The 27,681-nt window shown below is 40.2% G+C and overlaps 1 protein-coding gene across 6 annotated transcripts in view; it reads left to right on the top strand.

Annotated features, from left to right (window-relative positions):
- The window catches only part of LOC129859150 (nebulin-like), a 67,421-nt gene that overhangs the window by 25,448 nt on the left and 14,292 nt on the right, over positions 1 to 27,681 (top strand). For 5 of the 6 annotated variants that reach the window (XM_055928554.1, XM_055928552.1, XM_055928555.1 and 2 more), the window contains 36 exons: positions 1,855 to 1,965; positions 2,166 to 2,273; positions 2,589 to 2,699; positions 3,056 to 3,160; positions 5,653 to 5,763; positions 5,877 to 5,987; positions 6,959 to 7,069; positions 8,365 to 8,475; positions 8,985 to 9,092; positions 10,112 to 10,222; positions 10,548 to 10,652; positions 10,853 to 10,963; positions 11,129 to 11,236; positions 12,105 to 12,215; positions 12,398 to 12,508; positions 12,784 to 12,891; positions 13,970 to 14,080; positions 14,219 to 14,329; positions 14,464 to 14,574; positions 14,994 to 15,098; positions 15,345 to 15,455; positions 15,560 to 15,670; positions 15,981 to 16,088; positions 16,441 to 16,551; positions 16,709 to 16,819; positions 17,013 to 17,123; positions 17,547 to 17,657; positions 17,787 to 17,897; positions 18,009 to 18,119; positions 20,051 to 20,158; positions 20,424 to 20,534; positions 20,619 to 20,729; positions 22,564 to 22,674; positions 23,349 to 23,450; positions 25,910 to 26,008; positions 26,691 to 26,804. In XM_055928554.1, the coding sequence (XP_055784529.1) occupies positions 1,855 to 1,965; positions 2,166 to 2,273; positions 2,589 to 2,699; positions 3,056 to 3,160; positions 5,653 to 5,763; positions 5,877 to 5,987; positions 6,959 to 7,069; positions 8,365 to 8,475; positions 8,985 to 9,092; positions 10,112 to 10,222; positions 10,548 to 10,652; positions 10,853 to 10,963; positions 11,129 to 11,236; positions 12,105 to 12,215; positions 12,398 to 12,508; positions 12,784 to 12,891; positions 13,970 to 14,080; positions 14,219 to 14,329; positions 14,464 to 14,574; positions 14,994 to 15,098; positions 15,345 to 15,455; positions 15,560 to 15,670; positions 15,981 to 16,088; positions 16,441 to 16,551; positions 16,709 to 16,819; positions 17,013 to 17,123; positions 17,547 to 17,657; positions 17,787 to 17,897; positions 18,009 to 18,119; positions 20,051 to 20,158; positions 20,424 to 20,534; positions 20,619 to 20,729; positions 22,564 to 22,674; positions 23,349 to 23,450; positions 25,910 to 26,008; positions 26,691 to 26,804 (3,942 nt within the window). The remainder of the gene's footprint in view (positions 1 to 1,854; positions 1,966 to 2,165; positions 2,274 to 2,588; positions 2,700 to 3,055; positions 3,161 to 5,652; positions 5,764 to 5,876; positions 5,988 to 6,958; positions 7,070 to 8,364; positions 8,476 to 8,984; positions 9,093 to 10,111; positions 10,223 to 10,547; positions 10,653 to 10,852; positions 10,964 to 11,128; positions 11,237 to 12,104; positions 12,216 to 12,397; positions 12,509 to 12,783; positions 12,892 to 13,969; positions 14,081 to 14,218; positions 14,330 to 14,463; positions 14,575 to 14,993; positions 15,099 to 15,344; positions 15,456 to 15,559; positions 15,671 to 15,980; positions 16,089 to 16,440; positions 16,552 to 16,708; positions 16,820 to 17,012; positions 17,124 to 17,546; positions 17,658 to 17,786; positions 17,898 to 18,008; positions 18,120 to 20,050; positions 20,159 to 20,423; positions 20,535 to 20,618; positions 20,730 to 22,563; positions 22,675 to 23,348; positions 23,451 to 25,909; positions 26,009 to 26,690; positions 26,805 to 27,681) is intronic. The other variant, XM_055928556.1, reaches the window with a different exon arrangement.

Here is a 27,681-nt window from a genome sequence, read left to right as displayed (position 1 = left end):
AAGGACAATTTCTATTTTGCCCTGTTTATCAAAAGTGTTGGAAAAACTTGTCAGTAATCAACTGACTGGCTTTCTTGATGTCTATAGTATTCTCTCTGGTATGCAATCTGGTTTCTGCTCAGGTTATGGATGTGTCACTGCAACCTTAAAGGTCCTAAATTATGTCACCATTTCCTTTGATTCTAAGCAATGTTGTGCTGCTATTTTTATTGACTTGGCCAAGGCTTTTGATACGGTAGAACATTCCAGTCTTGTGGGCTGGTTAGGGAGTATTGGTGTCTCTGAGCGGTCTTTGGCCTGATTTGCTAGCTACCTCTCTCAAAGAGTGTAGTGTATACAGTCAGAACATCTGCTGTCTTAGCCAGTGCCTGTCACCAAGGGAGTACCCCAAGGCTCGATCCTAGGCCCCACACTCTTCTCAATTTACATCAACAACATAGCTCAGGTAGTAGAAAGCTCTCTCATTCATTTATATGCAGATGATGCAGTCTTGTACTCAGCTGGCCCCTCCTGGATTTTGTGTTAAACGCTCTCAACAAAGCTTTCTTAGTGTCCAACAAGCTTTCTCTGGCCTTAACCTTGTTCTAAACACCTCCAAAACAAAGGTAATTTGGTTTGGTAAGAAAAATGCCCCTCTCCCCACATGTGTGATTACTACCTCTGAGGGTTTAGAGCTTGAGGTAGTCACCTCATTCAAGTACTTGGGAGTAATGGCTAGACGGTACACTGTCCTTCTCTCAGCACAGTAATGGGAATATATATACGGGAGTTTATATATGGAGTCTCTTTATTTTTAGAGTTTATTCGCCGTTAGTCAGCACCTCCACACCAAATAATTTTTCTGGGTGTGCACCAACTCATGTTTTTTATTCTAATAGGCTAAATTACACATTCTGTTAAAGTATGACCTCAAAGTGATCTGTTCTTGCAATTTCTCGTTTATGACATTTCAGATTTTCGTATAATAATTTTGTCGTTTGGATGTAGTGAACTACTTTTTCAAAGTAACTTTACTAAGTAAATTACATTTTCCTTAAGGGTAGCTTTAGTGTAGCTTGGTAAAATATATTTTCAGAGTAGCTTTCCCAACACTGGTATAAAGCTATACTGTACTCACACATACTTGCAATCTCACACATATATCTATTATTCAGTATTATTGACTATTTAGCCTGTACAGAAAAATGGTACAATAAAAATATCATGTATATACTGTATATATATATACAGTACCAGCCAAAGTTTGGACACACCTACTCATTCCAGGGTTTTTCTTTATTTTTACTATTTTCTACATTGTAGAATAATAGTGAAGACATCAAAACTATGAAACAACACATATGGAATCAGGTAGTAACGAAAAAAGTGTTAAACAAAGCAAAAATATATTTTAGATTTGAGATTCTCCAAAGTAGCCACACTTTGCCTTGATGACACTCTTGGCATTCTCTCAACCAGCTTCATGAGGAATGCTTTTCCAACAGTGTTGAAGGAGTTCCCACATATGCTGAGCACTTGTTGGCTGCTTTTCCTTCACTCTGCGTCCAACTCATCCCAAACCATCTCGATTGGGTTGAGGTCAGGTGATTGTGGAGGCCAGGTCATCTAATGCAGCACTCCATCACTCTCCTTCTTGGTCAAATAGCCCTTATACAGCCTGGGCGTGTGTTTTGGGTCATTGTCATGTTGAAAAATAAATGATAGTCCCAGTGAGTGCAAACCAGATGGGTTGGTGTATCACTGCAGAATGCTGTGGTAGATATGCAGGTTAAAGTGTGCTTTATTATTGGCTATTAGTTGGCAATGAAATGTGTCTGAAAAAATTGTTTTCATGTGACGTTCCCTTTATTCCAGCTAAAGTACAAGGAAGGATTGAAAAAGGACACTTCCCCCAGTTTTTATTCTACGCTACCCGAAACAATTGAGACAAATTTTGCAAAACGACAGTCAGCAATGCAGAGCCAGGTATATATGTCTGTGTGTATATGTGTATATCCTGTTAGAATACACAGCATGTATGTACAATGTGCATTCTTGCAAAATAACTACAAGAAAATTACAATCTCAGAAATCATGAATAATTTGATCACATATTTTGGTTTGTGGGTCAGTGATTAGAATTGTTTAATGGCTCTTAAGCTGTCTTTCCATTTCTACTATACCAGATCAAGTATAAAGAAGATACTGAGGAGAACTCTATCAACCTCTACTCTCTGCTCCCCGAGACAGCAGAGACACAGTTTGCAAAGCAGATGTCTGAAATGCAGAGCGAGGTAAATATCTGTTTAAAATCACCAACCATCAACATGGGCTGAATACAGTACTAACTTCAGTTATTTTACTGTAAATCCCCCATTAACATAAATTCATTGATTTATACCAGATGTGATTCTCAAAATTGGATGTTGCCTTTTGTCAATAACTGAAGCCAGAGAATGAGGAATTCCCTTTCCAAGAGAAACACAGAAACATTTATCCTTTTTACTTTATCAATCTTCATGTACAAAAAAAATATTTTAGTCAGAGAATACCTGTCTATTTTTATGTCTCGAAAAGTAGCAGTGTCTTTTGTTGCTGTTGTTTTCCAGACAAAATACAAAGAAGCAGGGAAGAAAGAGGCCTCCACTTCTCTCTACTCCACCTTACCAGAGACTTTGGAGACCCAGCACGCCAAAGAGGCTTCCCAGCTACAGAGTGAAGTAAGAACATGGGCTGCCCATCTGATGTCTGTACATTAAATTTTTTGTCATAACTAATTCAGAGGAAACCCTTCCTGTTACTGACAAACATCCATTAAATCAGTTTCAAACATCAGTGTACCTGTCCATCTAATGGAATAAAGCCTGAGCGTTCTAAGATGAGGCAAATCTCTACCTGTGTTATTTGAGTGCTCCAATGCCTTTACCATAAATAACTACACTATTGGAAGTTTCTTTTGGGTAAGCCATAGTTTTTTATTCCTGTCTCTGTTGTTGAGCAGCAGCTCTTCTACTTTACTTTGTTTGCTGAAGCACGGAGGCCCACCTCAACTCACATCCATTACTTTGTTTTCCAGCTCAAATACAAAGGTGAGAAAGTCTTCTCTGGTTCGGCTTACTCTCAACTCCCTGAGACGATGGAGACAGACAGAGCTCGGGAGCTCACAGAGATGCAGAGCAAGGTGAGCACGAATGCTCCTGGCATTAATATATTTGCGTTATAGTCATTCTGCTAGCAACTTCCATTGCCACTCCAGATGTCTTCAGACATAATCCGGGTTCAGAAACAATTGTCCTGAGTACAGTGCCTTCAGAAGGAATTCACACCCCTTGACTATTTCCACATTTTGTTGTGTTACACCCTGAATTTAAAATGTATTAAATGCAGATTTTGTGTCACTGATCTACACACAATACCCCATAATTTTGTTTTTAGAAATGTTTACAAATTAATAAAAAATTAAAAGCTGGAATACCTTGAGGCAATATGCATTCAACCCCTTTGTTATGGCAAGCCTAAATAACAAGTCACATAATAAGTTGGACTCTGTGTGCAATAGTGTTAGTGTTTAACATCATTTTCGAATGACTACCCGATCTCTGTACCACACACATACAGTACAATTATCTGTAAGGTCCCTCAGTCAAAGTGAATTTCAAGCTCAGATTCAACCATAAAGACCAGGGAGGTTTTCCAATGCCTCGCAAAAAAAGGGCAACATTTGGTAGATGGGTGAAAGAAAACAAAAAGCAGACACTGAATATCCCTTTGAGCATGGTGAAGTTATCAATTAGACTTCGGATGGTGTATCAATACACCCAGTCACTACAAAGATGCAGGCGTCCTTCCTAACTCGGTTGCTGGAGAGGAAGGAAACCACTTAGGGTTTTCACCTTGAAGCTAAAAGTGACTTTAAAACAGCAACAGAGTTTAATGGCTGTGATGATAGGAGAAAACTGAGGATGGATCAACAACATTGTAGTTACTCCACAATACTAAACTAATTGACAGAGTAAAAAGAAGGAAGCCTGTACAGAATACAAATATTCCAAAACATGCATCCTGTTTGCAATAAGGCACTAAGGTAATACTGCAAAAAAATTGTGGCAAAGCAATTCCCTTTTTGTCCTGAATACAAATTGTTATGTTTCGGGCAAGAATACAGGAAATGTTCCTGAGTGGCCAAATTACAATTTTGACTTAAATCTACCTGAAAATCTAGGGCAATACCTGGAAATGGTTGTCTAGCAATGATCAACAACCAATTTGAGAGAGCTTTAAGAATTTTGAAAAGAATAATGGGCAAATGTTGCACAATCCAGGTGAGGGAACATTGCTTTCTGGGTCTTGAAGAGCTCAAGACCCAGAAAGCAAAGTATCAAGAGACGCAAGAGATTGAACTTCACTGAGTTCACCCCATTAGTTTGCACTATATAAATCAATGTTTTTTTGTGATCGAATCGACATTATATCAGCCCCTTTTCAATGCAACAAACCAAAACAAATCTAACTTTGCAAGATTGAGTCTGTGATTTTGCTGTAGGCAGAGCCAGAGCACATCAAAGTAACATTTGGGCAGGTAGCCCATGAGGGGTCTTTCAATCACCCCGAGTGAATGAATACACTTTTTTCAGATCAGTTCAGAGCCGCGTGTGAACGTTAAAATTCTTTGCTAGTTAGCTAGTTATTAGCCCAGTTATAGATACGTCTAGGGCAGCAATGGGGAGTTACTGCTTCCTACAAGAGCACAAAATGTGTAAGCTACATTTCAAGCTATCTTTGAAAAGGGAGTCAGGTAAAAAACCTTTTGTCTTAATTAAATGGGCAGTGTTGTATTTTGAGACAGGCTTGAATATGTAAATAAGCCAATAGGCAGAGGGGTAGTCTACGTAGTCTAATTCTCTGTATGGTAATAATAATTTATTTTATTTTGTAAAGTGGTTTCTTGCATCATACAACACAATACAATGCAATTTACAGTCACCTATTTGGCCCATGGTGTTACAGACTAAATAAAAAATCATTAATTAATGTCAAGCCCTTCATAATGTAAAAATGTATAGGCTACTGTAGGCTATATCATAGAAATTAAAAGCTATTTCCATGTGATGGGATTTGCGCCATTTGTTTTGTTGGTAGGCCTACATTATGCTCAAATAGCCACGATAGCCTATTGGCTACTGTCTAAAACTGTAATGGTACAGCCTCAGTGTTCACTCTAAACGCGAGCCGGAAGTTGCACAAAATTCTCACAACATTCAAGTTTCCGCTCACCAGACCAAAAATGTGCTCAAGTGCCCCAAAACATTAGAGGGAACATTGCCAGAAAGACTCACAGCTGTAATCGCTGTCAAAGGTGCTTCTGCAAAGTATTGATTCGGGTGTGAATACTTTTGTAAATGAGATATTTCATTTTCATTTTCAAAACATTTGCCAACATTTTCTAAACACATGTTTTGACTGTGTCACTATTGGGTTTTGTTTGTAGTGAGAGAAAATAATCTATTTAATCCATTTTGAATTCAGGCTGTAACACAACAAAATGTGGAATAAGTCCAGGGGTATGAATACTTTCTGAAGGCATTGTATCCAATACTTTCATATCTACACAAGTGCCTGGATTGAGATCATTAAACGAGTGTTAATACTTACTCATCTCTCTCTGTTTCTCAGATCAAATACAAAGAGAGTGGAAAGAAGGACAACTCAACCTCTCTCTACTCTCTACTACCAGAGACCACAGAGATCCAGTTTGCCAGAGAAATGACAGAGATGCAGAGTGAGGTGGCTAGACATTTAGTTCATAACTTCTGTTTTGGGCGTTTTTCTGTATAATGATTGAGAATTAACCAAAAAAATTGACTCATTATATATCACAAAATTTTCCTTTTTTCCAGAATAAATACAAAGAAGAAGGAAAAAGGCGTATCTCCACAAGTGTTTACTCTCAGCTTCCAGAAACCACCGAGACACAGTTTGCGAAAGCTGTATCTGAACTTCAGAGTGAGGTTAGCAACTATTATTCCTTACAGTATAGGGAAATTGTTCTAACATGTTTGTTCCATTTGGAATGATGCACTGTAATGGAAAACTGTAATTTATGTGGTATTTGGGGGAATTATCAACAGTAAGTTATTTCTGAAAATGTTGTGGGTATAAGGGAAGAATTGCTGTATTTCGAATGGTACTGTATTTCCACCCCACAGAATAAAGTACCGTATCTTTGAAGCTCCAAAAACCTGTTGACCATTAGTGCCATACAGTACCATTCAAAATGCATGGTATTGTTGTTTCTGGCTTATTAACATATTTTGAGGCGTGCTTTGTAAGAGGCTATTTGTTGCACCCGTGAGTGAGAATACGGTACCAATTTAACTCCTATGTGTTTATAGTGCCCTATTAATTTAAAATGTATAGGGGACAGATTGGGGTGGATGCAACCTTGAATGGTTGAGCATTTTGCCATGAGCTTTTGGTCTGTTTCGCTACTAGTTTGGAAGCCTTTTTTAAGTCCTCTAGAAGTGTAAGTGATATAAAACACCGTATATGAATTCAAATGCTGTAACATGTAAACACTTTACCTAGCAGCCAACCTGCTTGCACCAATCTCTTGTAATTACAGTAAAATACTGTGAAATACAATCCCTACCCTCAATGAATGTCAATCATCCATTAATTTATTTATTCATCCCGATTAAGGCAGCATTTACTATTTTACAGTATAATATAGTCAATTTTACGATATTGTACTTAGTCATTACACAGTACTTGCTTTGATATCATGTTTATATTACAGTAAGTGTACTGAAATATGAAATACAGAATTTGACTTGCCACTGAGGTGCCTGTAAGTTTCTGTTAAATTCATGGTAACCTCTTTACGGTGTGGCGATGCCCATTAAAATTATACAGATCCTTGAATAAATTCATTGGATATAAATACTGAATAAAATGCTTTATCTGTTTTTCCTCAATTTAGATGAAGTACAAAGAAGCAGGGAGGAAGGGAGTTTCTTGTTCTCTCTACTCCACCTTACCAGAAACAATGGAGACCCAGCATGCCAAAGAGGCTTCCCAGCTACAGAGTGAGGTAGAGTATAAAGACATACTGTATTCACAATTACCTGCATATAATCTCACACATGTAGTAAATCTGCAGACTATTTAGCATGTAGAAAAGAATGGTGGTGGTACAATGAAACAGCCTGATTTCATAGAAGAGATGTAACATACATAGTAAATGTACACTGAGTATAGAAAACATCAAGAACACCAGCTCTTTCCATGACATAGACTGACCAGGTGAATCCAGGTGAAAGCTATGATCCCTTATTGATGCCACTTGTTAAATCCACTTCAATCAGTGTAGATGAAGAGGAGGAGACAGGTTAAAGAAAGATTTTGAAGCCTTGAGACAATTGAGACATGGATTGTTTATCTGTGCCATTCAGTGTTTTTGAACTACCTATTGTAGTAGGTACCAGATGCACCGGTTTGAGTGTCAAAAACTGCAACGCTGCTGGGTTTTTCACGTTCAACAGTTTCCTTAGTGTATCAAGAATGGTCAACCACTCAAAGGTGGCACAACTGTGGGAAGCATTGGAGTCAACATGGGCCAGCATCCCTGTGGAACTCTTTCGACACCTTGTTGAGTCAATGTCCTGAAGAATTGAGGCTGTTCTGAGGGCGAAAGGGGGTTAAAGTCAATATTAGGAAGGTTTTCCTAATGTTTGGTATACTCAGTGTAAATTCAAGACACTCAAATTAGTGTGATATGTTTGGTATGGTTGCATAAAACAGGTTACTTAATTAAGGCAAAAATAAAAGCAGGTGGGTGGGATGGGTGTATAATGCAAACGTCTAGCAACACCAAAGGTTGCTTGTTCTAATCATCACGGTTAACTTTAGCACTTACTACTTAGCATGTAAGCTAACCCTTCTCCTTACCATAACCTTAACCCTTTAACCTAACTCATAACCCTAACCTTAAACCAAACCCTAACCTCTACCCTAGCTAACATTAGCCACCTAGTTACCTCGCTAACTTTAAAAATTGGAATTCGTAACATTTCATATGTTTTGCAAATCCGTAATATATTTTACGAATTGCAATTTGTAACATATTGTACAAATTGCAATTCATAACATATCATAAGAAATGGCTGATGGACATCCACAAATTAATACATACCATACGAAGTGTAACATATCATACTAATTGGAGTGTCCCAAATGTACTTTTACTGCAGTACGTTACGTCTACCCATGAGTCCAGGTTGAATGAAAAGAGAAACCAGTGGAAACCAGGTGCTTGATTAATGCTATTTGTGTGCTATTACATTTATCTCAAACCAATGTTTTCATGTGATGTTTCCTTTATTCCAGCTAAAGTACAAGGAAGGATTGAAAAAGGACACCTCCCCCAGTTTTTATTCTACACTGCGCGAAACAATTGAGACTAATTTTGCGAAACAACAATCAGCAATGCGAAGTGAGGTAAATGCTGTGTGTATATGCTGTACGAATACACAGGGAGTACAATGTGCATTCTCCCCCCAAAAAATGTGCATTAATAATTTCATTCAGGCTATCACGTATTTTGGTTTGTGGGTCAGCGCTGGTAAATGTTTCATGTCGCCTCTTCATATCCAATATATCTAAATAACTAAAGGGGAAGAGAACACATACTATACCAAGGTTTTCTTACTGCTGTTTGGTAATGCGCCACTCGGGCTCCCGAATGGCGCAGTGGTCTAAGGCACTGCATCGCAGTGCTCCAGGAAAAATGACAGACCCTGGTTCGATTCCAGGCTGTATCACAACTGGCCGTGATAGGGAGTCTCATAGGGTGGCACACAATTTGCCCAGCGTCGTCCAGGTTGTCATTGTAAATAAGAATTTGTTCTTCACTGATGTGCCTAGTTAAATAAATAAATAATGCTTTTGTAGGCTTGGTCTCAACTATCTCTGGTTCTTAAGTTGTCTTTCCATTTTTACTATACCAGATCAAGTATAAAGAAGATACTGAGGAGAACTCTATCAACCTCTACTCTCTGCTCCCCGAGACAGCAGAGACACAGTTTGCAAAGCAGATGTCTGAAATGCAGAGCGAGGTAAATATCTGTTTAAAATCACCAAACATCAACATGGGCTAAATACAGTACTAACTTCAGTTATTTTACTGTAAATCCCCCATTAACATAAATTCATTGATTTATACAAAATGTGATTCTCAAAATTGGATGTTGCCTTTTGTCAATAACTGAAGCCAGAGAATGAGGAATTCCCTTTCCAAGAGAAACACAGAAACATTTATCCTTTTACTTTATCAATCTTTATGTACAAAAAATGTATTTTAGTCAGAGAATACCTGTACATTTGTATTATGTCTACAAAAATAGCGGTGGTGTAAAGTAAAAATACTTGGAAGTACTACTTAGGTAGGTTTTTTGGGTATCTGTACTTTATTATTTATGTTTTTGACAAATTTTACTTCACTACATTCCTAAAGAAAATTATGTAGTTTTTACTCCATACATTTTCCCTGGCAGCCAAAAATACACATTACATTTTGAATGCTGAGCAGGACAATAAAATTGTCAAATTCACACACACACATCAAAAGAACATAACTGGTCATCCCTGCAGCCTCTTATCTGTTGGACTCACTAAACACGTGCTTCGTTTGTAAATGATGTCTGAGTGTTGGAGCGTCCTGCTGGCTATCCGTAAATAAATAAAAAACAAGAAAATTATGCCGTCTGGTTTGCTTAATATAAGGATTTCGAAATGATTTTTTACTTTTGATACTTAAGTATATTTGATCATTTACTTATGATACTTAAGTATATTTAAAACCAAATACTTTTACTCAAGTAGTATTTTACTGGATAACTTTCACTTTTACTTGAGTCGTTTTCTATTAAATGCTTCTACACCTGCATTGCTTGCTGTTTGGGGTTTTAGGCTAGGTTTCTGTACAGCACTTTGAGATATCAGCTGATGTACGAAGGACTATATAAATACATTTGATTTGATTTTGATTTGATATTAAGGTATCTTTACTTTTACTCAAGTATGACAATTGTATACTTTTTACACCACTGTGTCTTTTGTTGCTGTTGTTTTCCAGACAAAATACAAAGAAGCAGGGAAGAAAGAGGCCTCCACTTCTCTCTACTCCACCTTACCAGAGACTTTGGAGACCCAGCACGCCAAAGAGGCTTCCCAGCTACAGAGTGAGGTAAGAACATGAGCTGCCCATCTGATGTCTGTACATTACATTTTTCGTCATAACTAATTCAGATTAAATCAGTTTCAAACATCAGTGTACCTGTCCATCTAATGGAATAAAGCCTGAGCGTTCTAAGATGAAGCAAATCTCTACTTGTGTTATTTGAGTGCTCCAATGCCTTTACCATAAATAACTACACTATTGGAAGTTTCTTTAGGGTAAGCCATAGTTTTTTATTCCTGTCTCTGTTGTTGAGCAGCAGCTCTTCTACTTTACTTTGTTTGCTGAAGCACGGAGGCCCACCTCAACTCACATCCATTACTTTGTTTTCCAGCTCAAATACAAAGGTGAGAAAGTCTTCTCTGGTTCGGCTTACTCTCAACTCCCTGAGACGATGGAGACAGAGAGAGCTCGAGAGCTCACAGAGATGCAGAGCGAGGTGAGCACAAATTTTCCTCAAAGACATGATTATTAATGCTAATAGGAACATTGCAGATTTTTTAGGACTACTTAGAAATCTTTATGAATATATCAGCGTTATCCGCAGAGTAACTAAATACGACTTAATCGTGTCATTTGTGGAAGTATAATTTTAAGTTAATGTTAAAATCCGTCATGGATTCATTGTCTTTTCTTTAGCTCAAGTACAAACAGAGTGGGAAGAAGGGTATGTCCCAAAGCATCTATTCCGTACTAGCAGATACCATGGAGACCCAATTTGTCAAAAATGTTTCTGAACTGCAAAGTCAGGTGAGAAGAGGTTCACATAGATTTTCGTACTTCAATGACAATGTTTGTGAGAGAAGCAATTTCCAGATTTTATGGCTCTTGCCAAAGATAAACCTCTGATATAGAGGTGAAGTCAATTACAGTATATGTTGTTTATCTGCATTGGTTTGAATGATTTTCTTTCAGACTAAGTACAAGAAGGCAGGGAAGAATAAGGCAAAGTCTCTCTACTCTGTGTTGCCAGAGACTCTGGAGATCCAACATGCCAAGCAGGTCTCCCAGCTTCAGAGCCAGGTACAGTACAGTAGGCCTACAGCACGAACACTGACGTCCCCTCACCACACTTATAGGACATCTCTGCTTTATCAGTAGCACGGCTAATAAAATAAGCACTTACTGTAGGGGCGAATCCTGACTTCCAATTATTTTATTTTATTCATGCATTGATGTCTATAGACGGGTTGGTTGTTTAGCAACAAAACCGACGCATTCTCAACTATGGGGCAAAACAGACGGGGTTGTCTTAGTTTGTTGACAACAGGTAAACTATATTTTATCTCCAATGTTTATTGAAAACATAAATACATTAGCACATTGAGCACTTGTTGTCTCTCAAATACATCGTTACAGTTGTTGGTTAGCTAGCTAACGAATTTTGGTCATAATATCTTGTTCTTGATACCATGTCTTATTTAGAGATGTTTTGACTCATTTCATGTCAATGCTAATATTAATATCATTAGCATTAACATGACATCAGTCAAAACACCTCAAAACAAGACATGGTATCAAGAACAAGATAAGACAAGCTGAAATGAGACACCTACGATTCCCCACATGACAGTTTCTTGTCATTGTTGCTAGATATCTGGCCATCCAGAATCACAACAACATATGAACTTCTGCCCCATTTGAAGCGTGCGCATCATTTTCATGGTGTTGTCAGCTAACCCATCAATGGGTGACTAAGTGAAAATTTGACTTCAGTAGAAGTTAGGATTCGCCATTTAGTCCTACACACTTTCTAATGACTTAATGAAGTTAAAATTATGAGGTGTAATTACATTTCAATTCTGGTAATTCAATATTGTGTTGTAGCTAGAAATGCTATATTTTAATCAGGTGCTATAAAACATCTATGATTTTGCTTCCTCTTTTCCAGCTCAAATACAAGGATGCCGGGAAAAGGGAGATGTCCAGTTCTCATTACTCTGTTCTCCCCGAGACGGCAGAGACTCATTTAGCCAAAGAGCACTCTGAGATGCTGAGCGAGGTACAAAATAGTATAGTCAGGCCAACACAACAGCCAAATACTGTGGATTCTGCCTCCTCTCATGTCCTCCATTTTACTGGTCAACAATTACATTTATGGATTAGACAGAAGCATTTTAATATAGTTTTCCTATGTGCCTATTGAAATAGGGACATGAAACATGCATTATGACTTTGTTCTAGGTGAAGTATAAAAAGCAGGGTAAAGAAGGCATTTCCTCAAGCCTTTATTCTCTACTCCCGGAAACAGCAGACACTCAGTTTGCCAAACAGATGTCAGAAATACAGAGTGAGGTACAGCATCTGTTTTACCACTAAATCAACTATTTGACTATTTCTAGTTTAGTCTCGTTTGCAAAGAAATGTTATGCGTGTGTTGTTGTCAGGTTCTTGTGAATTTGTTTCCTCTCTTTACGAATGTCACAAAAAAAGTTACTTTTCTGAAATGATTTAGTAATTTCCTTAATGTATTTCCATTTCAAGTTGTGTTTATTAACAACCTTTCAATTTCTCAGTACCGAACATGACTTGCTCTTCAACTTCTGGGGATATGTTTTGTACTTTTCCAGTTAAAGTACAAAAGAGACATCGAGGAACTGCCCGATACCTTGTACGCACTACTGCCTGAAACCATGGAGACCAAGTTCGCAAAAGAAATGACTCAAGAAATGTCTCAGGTGGGGCTCACAGGGTTGTTTTAAAATGTGTGATTAAAAAAAAGCGACTTCACTCACACAAACTAAGCTGTTGTCCTGAAATGTCGTTTGCTTTTCATGGCCAACAGTAACAGCTTGCTCCATCTTGGTAAAATAAATATATATAAAAATGTACCTTTTTAGATTTGATTGGGTAGCTTGTGACTTGTAGCTTGTGTGTGGAATTATTCCTCTTCTTGATTTCTTCTGAAAGCCTTTACTATGCTGGTTGTAGCTAAGTCAAAACTACTGCATTGCAAACAGTTAATAAAGGAGTTGTAGGCTATTAGAATGTCATGGTGAAGTTTGGATAGGGGAAGAAATATAGCCATAAATGGAGACCTTATGAAAACATAGACTTTAAACAGAGACTAAGTTGAACGGTCTATTTTGGTGGTAGGATATTGGGGTCTGTTTAAAAACAGGCAGGTTGGTGGTAGGGTATTGGCTTGGGCTGTGGGGTCAGTTTAAAAACAGGCAGGTTGGTGGTAGGGTATTGGCTTGGGCTGTGGGGTCAGTTTAAAAACAGGCAGGTTGGTGGTAGGGTATTGGCTTGGGCTGTGGGATCAGTTTAAAAACAGGCAGGTTGATGGTAGGGTATTGGCTTGGGCTGTGGGGTCAGTTTAAAAACAGGCAGGTTGGTGGTAGGGTATTGGCTTGGGCTGTGGGGTCAGTTTAAAAACAGGCAGGTTGGTGGTAGGGTATTGGCTTGGGCTGTGGGGTCAGTTTAAAAACAGGCAGGTTGGTGGTAGGGTATTGGCTTGGGCTGTGGGGTCAGTTTAAAAACAGGCAGGTTGGTGGTAGGGTATTGGCTTGGGCTGTGGGGTCAGTTTAAAAACAGGCAGGTTGGTGGTAGGGTATTGGCTTGGGCTGTGGGGTCAGTTTAAAGACAGGCAGGTCGAGAGATAAGAGGAGACACTTAGAGGGAGGATGGACAGTCGAGGCCCATGTGTATGGAACTGATAACAACCACCAATGACAGTGAATGTCATTGGTGACAATAATTGCCACTGACTCTAGAACTGAGATTTGCAAATGAATGTGTGTGTGTGGGCGGCAGGCCAAGTACAAGGAGGCAGGCAAGCAGCAGGTCTCCATTTCGCTCTACTCCACCTTACCAGAGACTTTGGAGACCCAGCACGCCAAAGAGGCCTCCCAGCTACAGAGCAAGGTGAGTCACACACACACACATAATTCATGGGGTCTGTATTCAAGTGCATTATATGCTACCAGTGCTTTTTTTGCATCATTACTTTTTTCTGGCTGATAATGAGCTTTTACAACATTCAGTACTTCTTTTTTTTGACAGAATAACTATAAAGAGGGAGGCAAAAAGGACATGTCAACTTCCTTGTATTCTCAACTTCCTGACACAATAGAGATCCAGTTTGCCCGAGAGCTTACAGAGCTCCAAAGTGAGGTAGCTAGCTAGAACACTTCAAATCATCTTACTGTGATTCTGTCTACTAGGCTTATTAGCACCAATGCAATCCATGTCATCATTTGGTTACATCATCTAAAGGAACAAGTGTAATGTTTTTTTATGTCCATCAGAACAAGTATAAAGAAGATGGGAAAAGGAGTCTTTCGACAAGCGTTTACTCTCAACTAGCAGAGACCAAGGAGACGCAGTTTTTGAAAGCTGTTTCCCAACTCCAGAGTGAGGTAAGACTTTAGATAACAGACTTTGGTGACACTACTTTAACTTTTCATCATGGGTTAAACAACAGTGTCAGGTTTTATGTCACCCAACAGATTATTAATACAGTCGTGACAGCTGGTGTCGGATTATGACAACTGACTTTACACTGTTATGACACCAACGATGTTTATACCAGCTAAATGGCGTAGCAAACAAATGTATTGTGTAATGAGAGTGTAAAGTATGTTTTAATAAACTGACATCAACTGTAATGATTGTTTATGTTTGTCATGATTATGACAATTTTATGTAGACCGTGACAGATGGTCTACGTAAAATGTAACCGACTTTCTCAAGATTTGAGTGGGAATCTTTTAGGGAGCACGTAAAGATGTAGCAGACCTTGGAAACTAAACAAAAAAAACAAAACTTTGTGTTTTAGAAAAAGTATAGAGAGGCAGTAAAGAAGCAAATATCTCTCTATGCCACCTTACCAGAGACTTTGGAGACCCAGCACGCCAAAGAGGCTTCTCTGCTACAGAGTGAGGTAGATTAACAGTGTACTTTTACACATCTACTGTCACATATACACTTATATACAGTATACTTTAATATGTAGTGTACAAATATGGTTAAGGTATAGTTTATTACACATACAGTATTCCATACATTAAGACGTTATGCCTCATATAGATATCTTCAGCTATTCAGATCCTCTAGTATCCCTCAGAATAAATATGTTTTCTGATCGTAATCATCATGATCACCATAGACGTTGTTTTTCCTTCTCTAGCTGAAATACAAGCAAGGTGGCAAAAAGGGTGCCTCCAGTTCTCTGTACTCCCTGCTTCCAGAAACGACAGAGACCCAACTAGCCAAAGAGCACCGTGATATTTATAGTGAGGTAAGGCATCATGAAAAACTTATGCCAACAAGCCTTTTGCAAAAACATCCATTTAAAAGACACATTACCTGGATCCACAGAAATCAAAGAGATGTGTTTTTCAGGTGAAATACAAAGAGGATGGTAAACAGAAGCTTTCCAACACCCTGTATTCTTTGCTGCCAGAAACAGCGGACACACAATTTGCCAAGCAGCAATCAGAATTCCGAAGTGAGGTAAAGTTTTTTTTGTTGTTGCTCAGATTACTTTACTGTTTCACTTTGATCAGTCAATGTAGAATGTCTATCTATACCTGTTCCACAAAAGTTATGTGTTGTAAAATATTCCTTCTAATGTCTAGTTGAAACACTCACAAAGAAAAAATGTGTGTGCATGTAGTTCTTCATTTTGATCATGTTACTATAGGAATCATTTGTTTGTGTCTCCTTGCATTCACTCATTACCAACTGAAACAGTTTAATCTTGATTTTCAATCCTGACAAAAATATTTTATTAATTTTTGTCAACACTTTCTGTACCTTTCAGCAAAATTACAAAAGTGACACCCAGGAACTGTCCAATTGCTTGTACGCACTACTGCCTGAAACCATGGAGACCAAGTTCGCTAAAGAAATGTCTCAAGAAATCTCTCAGGTGGGGCTCACAGTGTTGTTCTACTAATTGTGTGATGACAAACCAGCAGCTTCCATCACACTCCTGCATGGTATCACAGCAGATGCCTCCTCTATCTCCTCTCTTAAATAGACGTAGACAACCTACCTTATTGATAAGCATGTCTCTCTACGCTCTCTTCTTAAGTGGTGAAAGAGACGGTGATAAGATACAGTGACAATGTTTATTGCGGGAAGCGCATTCAGCAAGTCGTTGAAAAGAGGAACATTTTATTCAGCACATTATAATTCATAAGTTGTATGTCAATGTTGAAATAAGAAATTACTCGTTACCTATTATGTGAGATAATATCATGTCGTATTTTGTCTTCTAGTCTAAATACAAGGAGGCAGGGAAGAAAGAGGCCTCCACTTCTCTCTACTCCACCTTACCAGAGACTTTGGAGACCCAGCACGCCAAAGAGGCTTCCCAGCTACAGAGTGAGGTAAAGGTCTATGTGCCTCATACTATATTCCACCAATTCTAAGATGCACATAAAGGCGGTGTTTTTAACCGTACTTACTCATTTTGAAATAAATGCTGTGCTAAGTGAAAATATCATCCTAGAGCTTAATGAGGGTTCCAATTTGTTGTCTTTCCAGAACAAGTACAAGGAGAATGTGAAACTGACCCAGTCCAGTAGTCTGTACTCTCAGCTCCCCCAGACTACAGAGACCCAGTTTGCTGCCAAAGTCTCGGACCTACAGAGCGAGGTAAAGAACAAACAGCCAAAGCTTCGGCTTAACACTAGTGACAGTGAAAGTTTTTATTATTGATTATATTATTGATTATTTCTAAGTCACCCCCAATAACACCTGACTAACAACCCTCTCTACAGATCCCCAGTGTCTAAATCCAAAAGTCAAACTGAGTCCTATTCTGTGTTTCTTCCCATTGGTGTCCTAGAACAAGTACAAAGAGGAAGGTAAGAAGAGTATCACTAGCTGCATTTACTCTCAACTACCAGAGACCAAACAGACCCAGTTTGTGAAGGCTGTGACCGAACTTCAGAGTGAGGTTAGACTTGGACGCTCTTGATTGTTTTGCCACTTCCTTTCTATTTAGTTGCTGTCTCAAGTACACTGAACAATAATAATTACAGACAAAAGGTATGTTCAGGCAAGTTCCAATGACCACACTGTATGGCAGTATTTACCAACTCCAGTCCTCCAGTAACACCAACAGTACACATTTTTTGTTGTAGCTCAGGACAAGCACAGCAGATTCAACTTGTCAACTAATCATCAAACCTTCAATTAGTTGAATCAGGTGAGTTTGTCTGGGGCTACAACAAAAATGTGTGCTGTTGGGATACTGGAGGACCGGAGTTGGAAAACACAGCTGATAAATAGATATGGTAGATATCATCTCTATTTGATAACAGTTAGTGTGCTGACAAGGAAATTCAGAAATAACATGAGTGTTTTCATTGCGTCGCAGACTAAATATAAGGAGGCAGGGAAGAAAGAGGCCTCCAGTTGTCTCTACGCCCTGTTACCAGAGACTATGGATACCCAGCACGCAAAAGAGGCTTCTCTGTTACAGAGTGAGGTAGACAAGTCAACAATGTTATCAGTCTCAGGTGTCCTCCGTTGTACGAAATTAGCATTCCCAATAAAACAGCATTTCTTAATCATTTTTCATTGAAATTGAAGCATACACACACCTCTTCTTCTCCAGAATAAGTACAAAGAAGGCGGTAAAAAGGAGAGTTTGACCTGCCTGTACTCTCAGCTTCCAGAAACCACTGAGATTCAGTTTGCTAAAACAGTGACAGAACTGCAGAGTGAGGTGGGTGGATGGATGGATGTTACTGTAATACAACAGGCTATGATAATGGACTGATACAAGATCAAAATGGCAGTTTTGTTCTGAGCTGCGGAGTCTTGTTGTGTCTTTCAGAATAAATACAAACAGAAAGGGAAACAGGAGATATCCAGCAGCATTTTCTCCCAGCTGCCGGGGACAAAGGAGATAGAGTTTGCCAAACAGATTTCAGAAATGCAGAGTGAGGTAAACTAGGCACGCACGTGTGTCAATATGTCTTGACTCTGAGTGTATGCACTATACGTTTTGTACGTGCATTTAAAAATCAAATGTACTCTATATTTCTATTTGTGTGAAAATATATACATGGTATATTTTACAAAACATTTTATGAAGAAAATATATGCTGTGTAATATATGCATTTTCAGATCATATGTACTGTAGATGTTAATGTATGTGTTCTTGAAAAAGATATACAGTTGAAGTCGGAAGTTTACATACACTCAGCTTGGCGTCATTAAAACTCGTTTTTCAACCACTCCACAAATTTCTTGTTAACAAACTATAGTTTTGGCAAGTCGGTTAGGACATCTACTTTGTGCATGACACAAGTAATATTTCCAACAATTGTTTACAGAAAGATTATTTCACTTATAATTCACTGTATCGCAACTCCAGTGGGTCAGAGGTTTACATATACTAAGTTGACTGCTTTTAAACAGCTTGGAAAATTCCAGAAAATGATGTCATGGCTTTAGAAGCTTCTGATAGGCTAATTGACATAATTTGATTCAATTGGAGGTGTACCTGGGGATGTATTTCAAGGTCCTACCTTCAAACTCGGTGCCTCTTTGCTTGACATCATGGGAAAATCAAAAGAAATCAGCCAAGACCTCAGAAACAAATTGTAGACCTCCACAAGTCTGGTTCATCCTTGGGAGCAATTTCCAAATGCCTGAAGGTACCACGTTCATCTGTACAAACAATAGTACGCAAGTATAAACACCATGGGACCACTCAGTCATCACCATACCGCTCAGGAAGGAGAAGCATTCTGTCTCCTAGAGATGAACCTACTTTGGTGCGAATAGTGCAAGTCAATCCCAGAACAACAGCAAAGGACCTGGTGAAGATGCTGGAGGAAACAGGTACAAAAGTATCGATATCCACAGTAAAAAGAGTCCTATATTGACATAACCTGAAAGGCCAATCAGCAAGGAAGAAGCCACTGCTCCAAAACCGCCATAAAAAGCCAGACTACGGTTTGCAACTGCACATGGGGACAAAGATCGTACTTTTTGGAGAAATGTCCTCTGGTCTGATGAAACAAAAATAGAACTGTTTGGCCATATTGACCATCGTTATGTTTGGAGGAAAAAGGGGGAGGCTTGCAAGCCGAAGAACACCATCCCAACCGTGAAGCACGGGGGTGGCAGCATCATGTTGTGGGGGTGCTTTGCTGCAGGAGGGACTGGTGCACTTCACAAAATAGATGGCATCATGAGGATGGAAAATTATGTGTATATATTGAAGCAACATCTCAAGACATCAGTCAGGAAGTTAAAGCTTGGTCGCAAATGGGTCTTCCAAATGGACAATGACCCCAAGCATATTTCCAAAGTTATGGCTTAAGGACAGCAAAGTCAAGGTATTGGAGTGGTTATCACAAAGCCCTGACCTCAATCCCATTGAAAATTTGTGGGCAGAACTGAAAGCGTGTGCGAGCAAGGAGGCCTACAAACCTGACTCAGTTACACCAGCTCTGTCAGGAGGAATGAGCCAAAATTCACCCAACTTATTGTGGGAAGCTTGTGGAAGGCTACCTGAAACGTTTGACCCAAGTTAACCAATTTAAACGCAATGCTGCCAAATACTAATTGAGTGTGTGTAAACTTCTGACCCACTGGGAATGTGATGAAAGAAATAAAAGCTGAAAATAAATAATTCTCTCTGCTATTATTCTGACATTTCTCATTCTTAAAATAAAGTGGTGATCCTAACTGACCTAAGACAGGGAATTTTTACTCTGATTAAATGTCAGGAATTGTGAAAAACTGAGTTTAAATGTATTTGGCTAAGGTGTATGTAAACTTCCGACTTCAACTGTACATAAGATGGTATATATTTTTCAAACATTCTCGTTGGGTTTTTGGGGGGTATCCTTTTTGATTTTCAGCAAAATTACAAAAGTGACACCCAGGAACATTCCAATTGCTTGTACGCACTACTGCCTGAAACCATGGAGACTAAGTTTGCTAAAGAAATGTCTCAAGAGATGTCTCAGGTGCGGCTCACAGCGTTGTTCTACTAACTGTGTGATGAAAAACCAGCAGCTTCAATCACACTCCTACAGAATGGCTCTATGTTAGTCATAGACTTACCTTATCAACTACTGCAGCCAGCATCAAATAGCTAAAATATTGCTTCTATGTTGCTTCTATGCTCTGAATTTTCTCTCAAGCTGATTGATTCTAGATGGGTTCTTTGTGGAGTTGAGAGGAAGGATCATCAGAGCCACGAAGAGTTCACAATGTTGTTGTTGTTTTCAGAGGAAATACAAAGAAGCTGGGAAAAAAGAGATGGGCAACTCTCTGTACTCCCTCATGCCCCAGACCAGTGAGATCCAGCATGCCAAAGAGCTCTCCCTGCTCTACAGCCAGGTATACTGTGTGGGTGGGTGGGTGCCTTGTTTATAATAAATATTGTCAAACAGTATGTGCCATGAGGTTCCCTTCTTGTTTCAGAAAAGCTACAAAGAAGAGGGTAGGAAGGACACGGGCCACAGTCTGTACTCACAGATGCCCCAGACCATTGAGACTGCATTTGCTAAAGAAGTGGCAAAGCACCAGAGTGATGTAAGCATGCCAGTATCTGGTCCACAGCTGTAGTCCATGTTTCTGTCAGTTTTTTTGTGTCCAGCTTGATGCTATGATATACCTGAATATCATCAAGTCTGAGACACCTGCTAAAGGAGGATAGTATAACTATATGCTGGATCAGTGCTCATACAGAAGTCCAGGTGGAATGCCCTGTAATTTGAGTGGATCACACAGCACAACCAATCCCTTACCCCTAATACTTTACAGTGCCACTGAATTGGACAGGGGAGTGGGTATCAAGGTGCCCAACCAGGCGTGAGGCTGAGGGGAACAGCTGTGATGTCTACTGTTCTGCAGGCAGACCCACTGGCCCAGACCCAGACACACCCCCTCTGTCTGTCTCAGTCCACTCTCTGTCGGGCTCTGTCTGTCTCTGTCTGGCTTAGTCTGTCTCTGTCTGTCTCGCTCTGTCTCTGTCTGTCTCAGTCCACTCTCTGTCGGGCTCAGTCTCTCTCTCTGTCTGTCTCTGTCTCTCTCTCATTGGCTCAGTATTTATCTGTCTCAGTCTCTGTCTGTCTCAGTCCACTGTCTCTCTCTGTCTCTCTCTGATTTGCTTAGTCTGTCTCTGTCTGTCTCTCTCTGTCTCTCTCTAGCTCAGTCTCTGTCTCTGTCCACTCTCTCTCAGTCCACTCTCTGTCTCTGTCTCAGTCCACTCTCTCTCAGTCCACTCTCTGTCTCTCTCTCAGTCCACTCTCTGTCTCAGTCCACTCTCTGTCTCAGTCCACTCTCTGTCTCAGTCCACTCTCTGTCTCAGTCCACTCTCTGTCTCAGTCCACTCTCTGTCTCAGTCCACTCTCTGTCTCAGTCCACTCTCTGTCTCAGTCCACTCTCTGTCTCAGTCCACTCTCGGTCTCAGTCCACTCTCGGTCTCAGTCCACTCTCGGTCTCAGTCCACTCTCGGTCTCAGTCCACTCTCGGTCTCAGTCCACTCTCGGTCTCAGTCCACTCTCGGTCTCAGTCCACTCTCTGTCTCAGTCCACTCTCTGTCTCAGTCCACTCTCGGTCTCAGTCCACTCTCTGTCTCAGTCCACTCTCTGTCTCAGTCCACTCTCTGTCTCAGTCCACTCTCTGTCTCAGTCCACTCTCTGTCTCAGTCCACTCTTTGTCCACTCTGTCTCTCTCTGTCTCTGTCTCTCTCTGTCTCTGTCTCTCTCTGTCTCTCTCTGTCTCTCTCTGTCTCTGTCTCTCTCTGTCTCTCTCTGTCTCTGTCTCTGTCTCTCTCTGTCTCTCTCTGTCTCTGTCTCTCTCTGTCTCTCTCTGTCTCTCTCTGTCTCTCTCTGTCTCTCTCTGTCTCTCTCTGTCTCTGTCTCTGTCTGTCTCTCTGTCTCTGTCTCTGTCTGTCTCTCTGTCTCTGTCTCTGTCCCAGTCTCAGTCTGGCTCAGTCCGCTCTATGTCTCTGTCTCTCAGTCCGCTCTCTGTCTCTGTCTGTATCTCTCTCCCTAACACCGATTAGAGGTTTGAGGTGATCAACCTATGCTTAGTGTATTATTCAGATTTGTATTTCTACACAACCCACTTGATCTATTCTTCCATCACTCCATTTCCCAAAGAGCTATAACACTGGCGCCCATCACCTCTCAGTGCCCTGTGACTGGTTCATACCAGAGGTATCATACCTGGATAACGAGCGGTTATTCTTTAGCTGCATATTGTTAACGTTCACCCTCCTGCTAAATGATTCACGCTCAGATGGGAATCTCGTGTACTGTGTGTGGGTGGGTGATGTATCCGTTCCAGGGTCTTGTGTAGTCAGCACGTTGAATATGTAATGGTTTTCTTGCCCTTCTCTCTGGTCTGTCGTCCTCTCCAGAAACTGTACAAGGAGAAGTACAACGCGGAGAAAGGCCAGTCCAGTTACACCACCATGGAGACCTTACCAGAGGTCTCCCACGCTATGGAAGTCAACAAACAGCAGAGTCAAGTAATTACCCGCACTGCATTTCCTCTGATACAAACTGTTTTATGTTTATAATGCAGAAATAATGAATAAGAGAGACATGACAGTAAGGAGGAGGGTTTGTTAGGAAGGAGTTGGCCAGATTTGAACCTGGCTTACATGTACTCTAAGGCAGCAGCGGTTACTGTTATACCGCTGTAGGTCACACAAGCTACAATCATGTGAAATGTTCTGGTTTAGGCTAGCTAGTTGTCACTTGTGCTGTATAAAACACATTTGTCTGAAGTTTTAGTCAACATGGATATGAATCCATGGACAAATTAAGTGCACACAAATGCAGATTTCACATTCTGCATGCTTGGTTGAGGTCAGGGATTTTTGTGTGCCAATATCCCATAATGGATTCTGAGGGCCCTCTGGACACGTTGCTCATTTGAGAGTTGTCAGTATGCATCAACATCACCCAGGGAAAAGTGGGCCAAAGGATCCGACTGATCGTTCCCATTGATCGTTCTAATGTCTATCACTATGCTTAATCTCTCTGTTACAGAAATATCAGCCAGTGAGGAGACATTGCATTTTGACACAGAATGTTACAGTACACAAATGATGATGATTGAATGAATTCCCCTGAAATGCAAAAAATGAATCGCTCCGCAAATAATCCTAACCCGTCCTTCCCTCCTCCCTGCCTTCAGGTCAACTACAGGACAGGGAAACAGGAACACCACAATTTCACCACGTTGGCGGACAGACCTGATATCCTGAACGCCAAACAGGCCACTGAACTGGCCAGCGACGTGAGTTCATGTCAAATCAAACTTTTTATGAAGTGCATTTACAGTAAATACAATATAATAGATACAGTTGAAGTCATAAGTTTACATACACTTAGGTTGGAGTCATTAAAACTTGTTTTTCAACCACTCCATACATTTCTTGTTAACAAACTATAGTTTTGGCAAGTCGGTTAGGACATCTACTTTGTGCATGACACAAGTCATTTTTCCAACAATTGTTTACAGACAGATTATTTCACTTATAATTCACTATCACAATTCCAGTGGGTCAGAAGTTTACATACACTAAGTTGACTGTGCCTTTAAACAGCTTGGAAAATTCCAGAAAATTATGTCATGGCTTTAGAAGCTTCTGATAGGCTAATTGACATCATTTGAGTCAATTGAAGGTGTACCTGTGGATGTATTTCAAGGCTTACCTTCAAACTCAGTGCCTCTTTGCTTGACATCATGGGGAAATCAAAAGAAATCAGCCACGACTTAAAAAAAAAATTGTAGACCTCCACAAGTCTGGTTCATCCTTGGGAGCAATTTCCAAATGCCTGAAGGTACCACATTCATCTGTACAAACAATAGTACGAAAGTATAAACACCATGGGACCACTCAGCCATCATACCGCTCAGGAAGGAGACACATTCTGTCTCCTAGAGATTAACGTACTTTGTGCAAAAAGTGCAAATCAATCCCAGAACAACAGCAAAGGACCTTGGTGAAGATACTGGAGGAAACAGGTACAAAAGTATCGATATCCACAGTAAAACGAGTCCTATATTGACATAACCCGAAAGGCCGCTCAGCAAGGAAGAAGCCACTGCTCCAAAACTGCCATAAAAAAGCCAGACTACGGTTTGCAACTGCACAAGGACGAAAATCGTACTTTTTGGGGAAATGTCCTCTGGTCTGGTGGGGGGGAAAATAGAACTGTTTGGCCATAATGACCATCGTTATGTTTGGAGGAAAAAGGGGGAGGCTTGCAAGCTGAAGAACACTATCCCAACCATGAAGCACGGGGGTGGCAGCATCATGTTGTGGGGGTGCTTTGCTGCAGGAGGGACTGGTGCACTTCACAAAATAGATGGCATCATGAGGTAGGAAAATTATGTGGATATATTGAAGCAACATCTCAAGACATCATTCAGGAAGTTAAAGCTTGGTCGCAAATAGGTGTTCCAAATGGACAATGACCCCAAGCATACTTCCAAAGTTGTGGCAAAATGGCTTAAGGAAAACAAAGTCAAGGTATTGGAGTGGCCATCACAAAGCCCTGACCTCAATCCTATAGAAAATTTGTGGGCAGAAGCGTGTGCGAGCAAGGAGGCCTACAAACCTGACTCAGTTAAATTCCCTCTGGCCCTCAAACCATCACGGTCACCTAATAATCCCCAGTTTATGATTGGCTCATTCACCCCCCTCCTCTCCCCTGTAACTGTTCCCCAGGTCGTTGCTGTAAATGAGAACGTGTTCTCAGTCAACTTACCTGGTAAAATAACAGATAAATAAATAGTTACACCAGCTCTGTCAGGAGGAATGGGCCAAAATTCACCCAACTTATTGTGGGAAGCTTGTGGAAGGCTACCCGAAACTTTTGACCCAAGTTAAACAATTTTAAGGCAATGCTACCAAATACTAATTGAGTGTATGTAAACTTCTGACCCACTGGGAATGTGATGAAAGAAATAAAAGCTGAAATAGATCATTCTCTCTACTATTATTCTTACATTTCACATTCTTAAAATAAAGTGATGATTCTAACTGACCTAAGACAGGGAATTTTTACTACGATTAAATGTCAGGAATTGTGAAAAACTGAGTTTAAATGTATTTGGCTAAGGTGTATGTAAACTTAAGACTTCAACTGTATATATATTCTATTGTTTAGTCTTTAGTTTTTTTTAATGAAAAGGTGTTGGACATGGTGTTGATTTACCTCACTCTAGTCCCAAGACTAGACGAGGGTCACACTCTAAAAGAACTTTAGATTGTTAACGATTCATGTCTAAGCAAAGTCTGACTACATAATGGTGATAAAAGGACCTTTCATCGTTTGTTCTGCCGTAAACTTTCTTGCCACCCTTTATATAGCATATGATAACTGCTTGTGAATAATGTCTGAAACTTCTTTATAGGTCTTATAAAGGGTTTATGAAGGCTTCATTAAGCCTTCAAAGTGGCAGTTTGTTTACAGCGGGGGACACAACTTTGCTTGTGCTATGTGGGGAGGCAGTGTGTGTGGGTAGCAGCACTCATCAAATATTCAACACCTCCACTGCTCTACCACCACATCGACAGTCCCAGTCCTGGTCCCTAGCTGGCATCTCTCTCTCATACACACAGTCTGCGTCCTTTAGGGAGAAGCCCATGAACATAACACTGAGAGAATACATACTGAATAGCAAAGTTAGCCCTTTCATAGTGTGTCTTTGCTTGCCCTTGTTTCTCTGGTTCTTCTGGTTCACAGGTGTCCTATAGGAGTAAAACTAAGCATGAAATCTACAATGATGTCCTGGGAAGATCTGATATCGAGCATGCCAAAGTGGCCTCCAAACTCGCTAGCCTGGTAAGATAATAAAACATTCCATATATATATATATATATATATATATATATATATATATATATATATATATATATATATATATATATATATATATATATATATATATATATATATATATATATATATATATATATATATATATATATGTGTGTGTGTTTGTGTGTCTACTACTGTTTTACATTTTATAACCAGGTATTGAACCATTGACTGGAGAATTAGTTTGTCTCCAACCATAAAGGGAAGGAGCTAAGGAAAGGATACAATGAAAGGAGATGGCTTAAGTGTATTGCGACAAAACCATGCATCTCAATACTGTTCTGACATACCCTTCTGCCACTGTTAATGAGACAAGGGAAGGAGACAATTTTATTGAGACGTAGTGTAGTGTTTAGTGTTCTGTCCTTCGGCCACTGTTTAATGAAAGGACATTCATGCCTGGCCTGGTCCCAGACCTGCTGGGTCCCCTGGTTTAGAATTACAGATGTGCTTTGTCATGACTGCTGGGCAGAGAGCTGAAGGGAGAGGAGGGGGAGGGGGAGGTGGATTGCTGAGGGGGAGAAAGATGGGTGGATAAGGGGGTAATGGTGTGTGTGCCTCATAATTTCTGCTGTCGCTGTGTGCACTCACATATCTCTATCTCTGTCTCACTCTCTCACACACACACACTCATAACACACATCAGGTGCACTACAAGGAGAAGTTTGAGAGGGAGTTCAAGGGTCAGAAGCCCCAGTACAACCCCAGCAACTGTGTGTCCTTCAAACACACACAGGCTGCCCATGCTCTCACCAGCCAGGTGGGTCTCCAACGCGCCCTGTCCGTCCCCACACATACCTCAGTCACGTGGTGCACTTACAGTTGAAGTCGGAAGTTTACATACACCATAGCCAAATATATTTCAACTCAGTTTTTCACAAGTCCTGACATTTAATCCTGGTAAAAATCCCTTGTCTTAGGTCAGTTAGGATCACCACTTTATTTTGAGAATGTGAAATGTCAGAATAATAGTAGAGAGAATGATCTGTTTCAGCTTTTATTTCTTTCATCACATTCCCAGTGGGTCAGAAGTTTACATACACTCAATTAGTATTTGGTAGCATTGCCTTTAAATTGTTTAACTTGGGTCAAATGTTTCCGGTAGTCTTCCACAAGCTTCCCACAATAAGTTGGGTGAATTTTGGCCCATTCCTCCTGACAGAGCTGGTGTAACTGAGTCAGGTTTGTAGGCCTCCTTGCTCGCAGACGCTTTTTCAGTTCTGCCCACAAATGTTCTATAGGATTGAGGTCAGGGCTTTGTGATGGCCACTCCAATACCTTGACTTTGTTGTCCTTAAGCCATTTTGCCACAACTTTGGAAGTATGCTTGGGGTCATTGTCCATTTGGAAGACCCATTTGCGACCAAGCTTTAACGTCCTGACTGATGTCTTGAGATGTTGCTTCAATATATCCACATAATTTCCCTCCCTCATGATGCCATCTATTTTGTGAAGTGCACCAGTCCCTCCTGCAGCAAAGCACCCCCACAACATGATGCTGCCACCCCCGTGCTTCACGGTTGGGATGGTGTTCTTCGGCTTGCAGGCCTCCACCTTTTTCCTCTTAACATAACGATGGTCATTATGGCCAAACAGTTCTATTTTTGTTTCATCAGACCAGAGGACATTTCTCCAAA

The sequence above is a fragment of the Salvelinus fontinalis genome, chromosome 7, assembly GCF_029448725.1.
Source record: "Salvelinus fontinalis isolate EN_2023a chromosome 7, ASM2944872v1, whole genome shotgun sequence".
NCBI lineage: Eukaryota > Metazoa > Chordata > Actinopteri > Salmoniformes > Salmonidae > Salvelinus > Salvelinus fontinalis.
The sequence above is the reverse complement of the archived record's forward strand: the minus strand, read 5'-3'. Positions and strand labels throughout refer to the sequence as shown.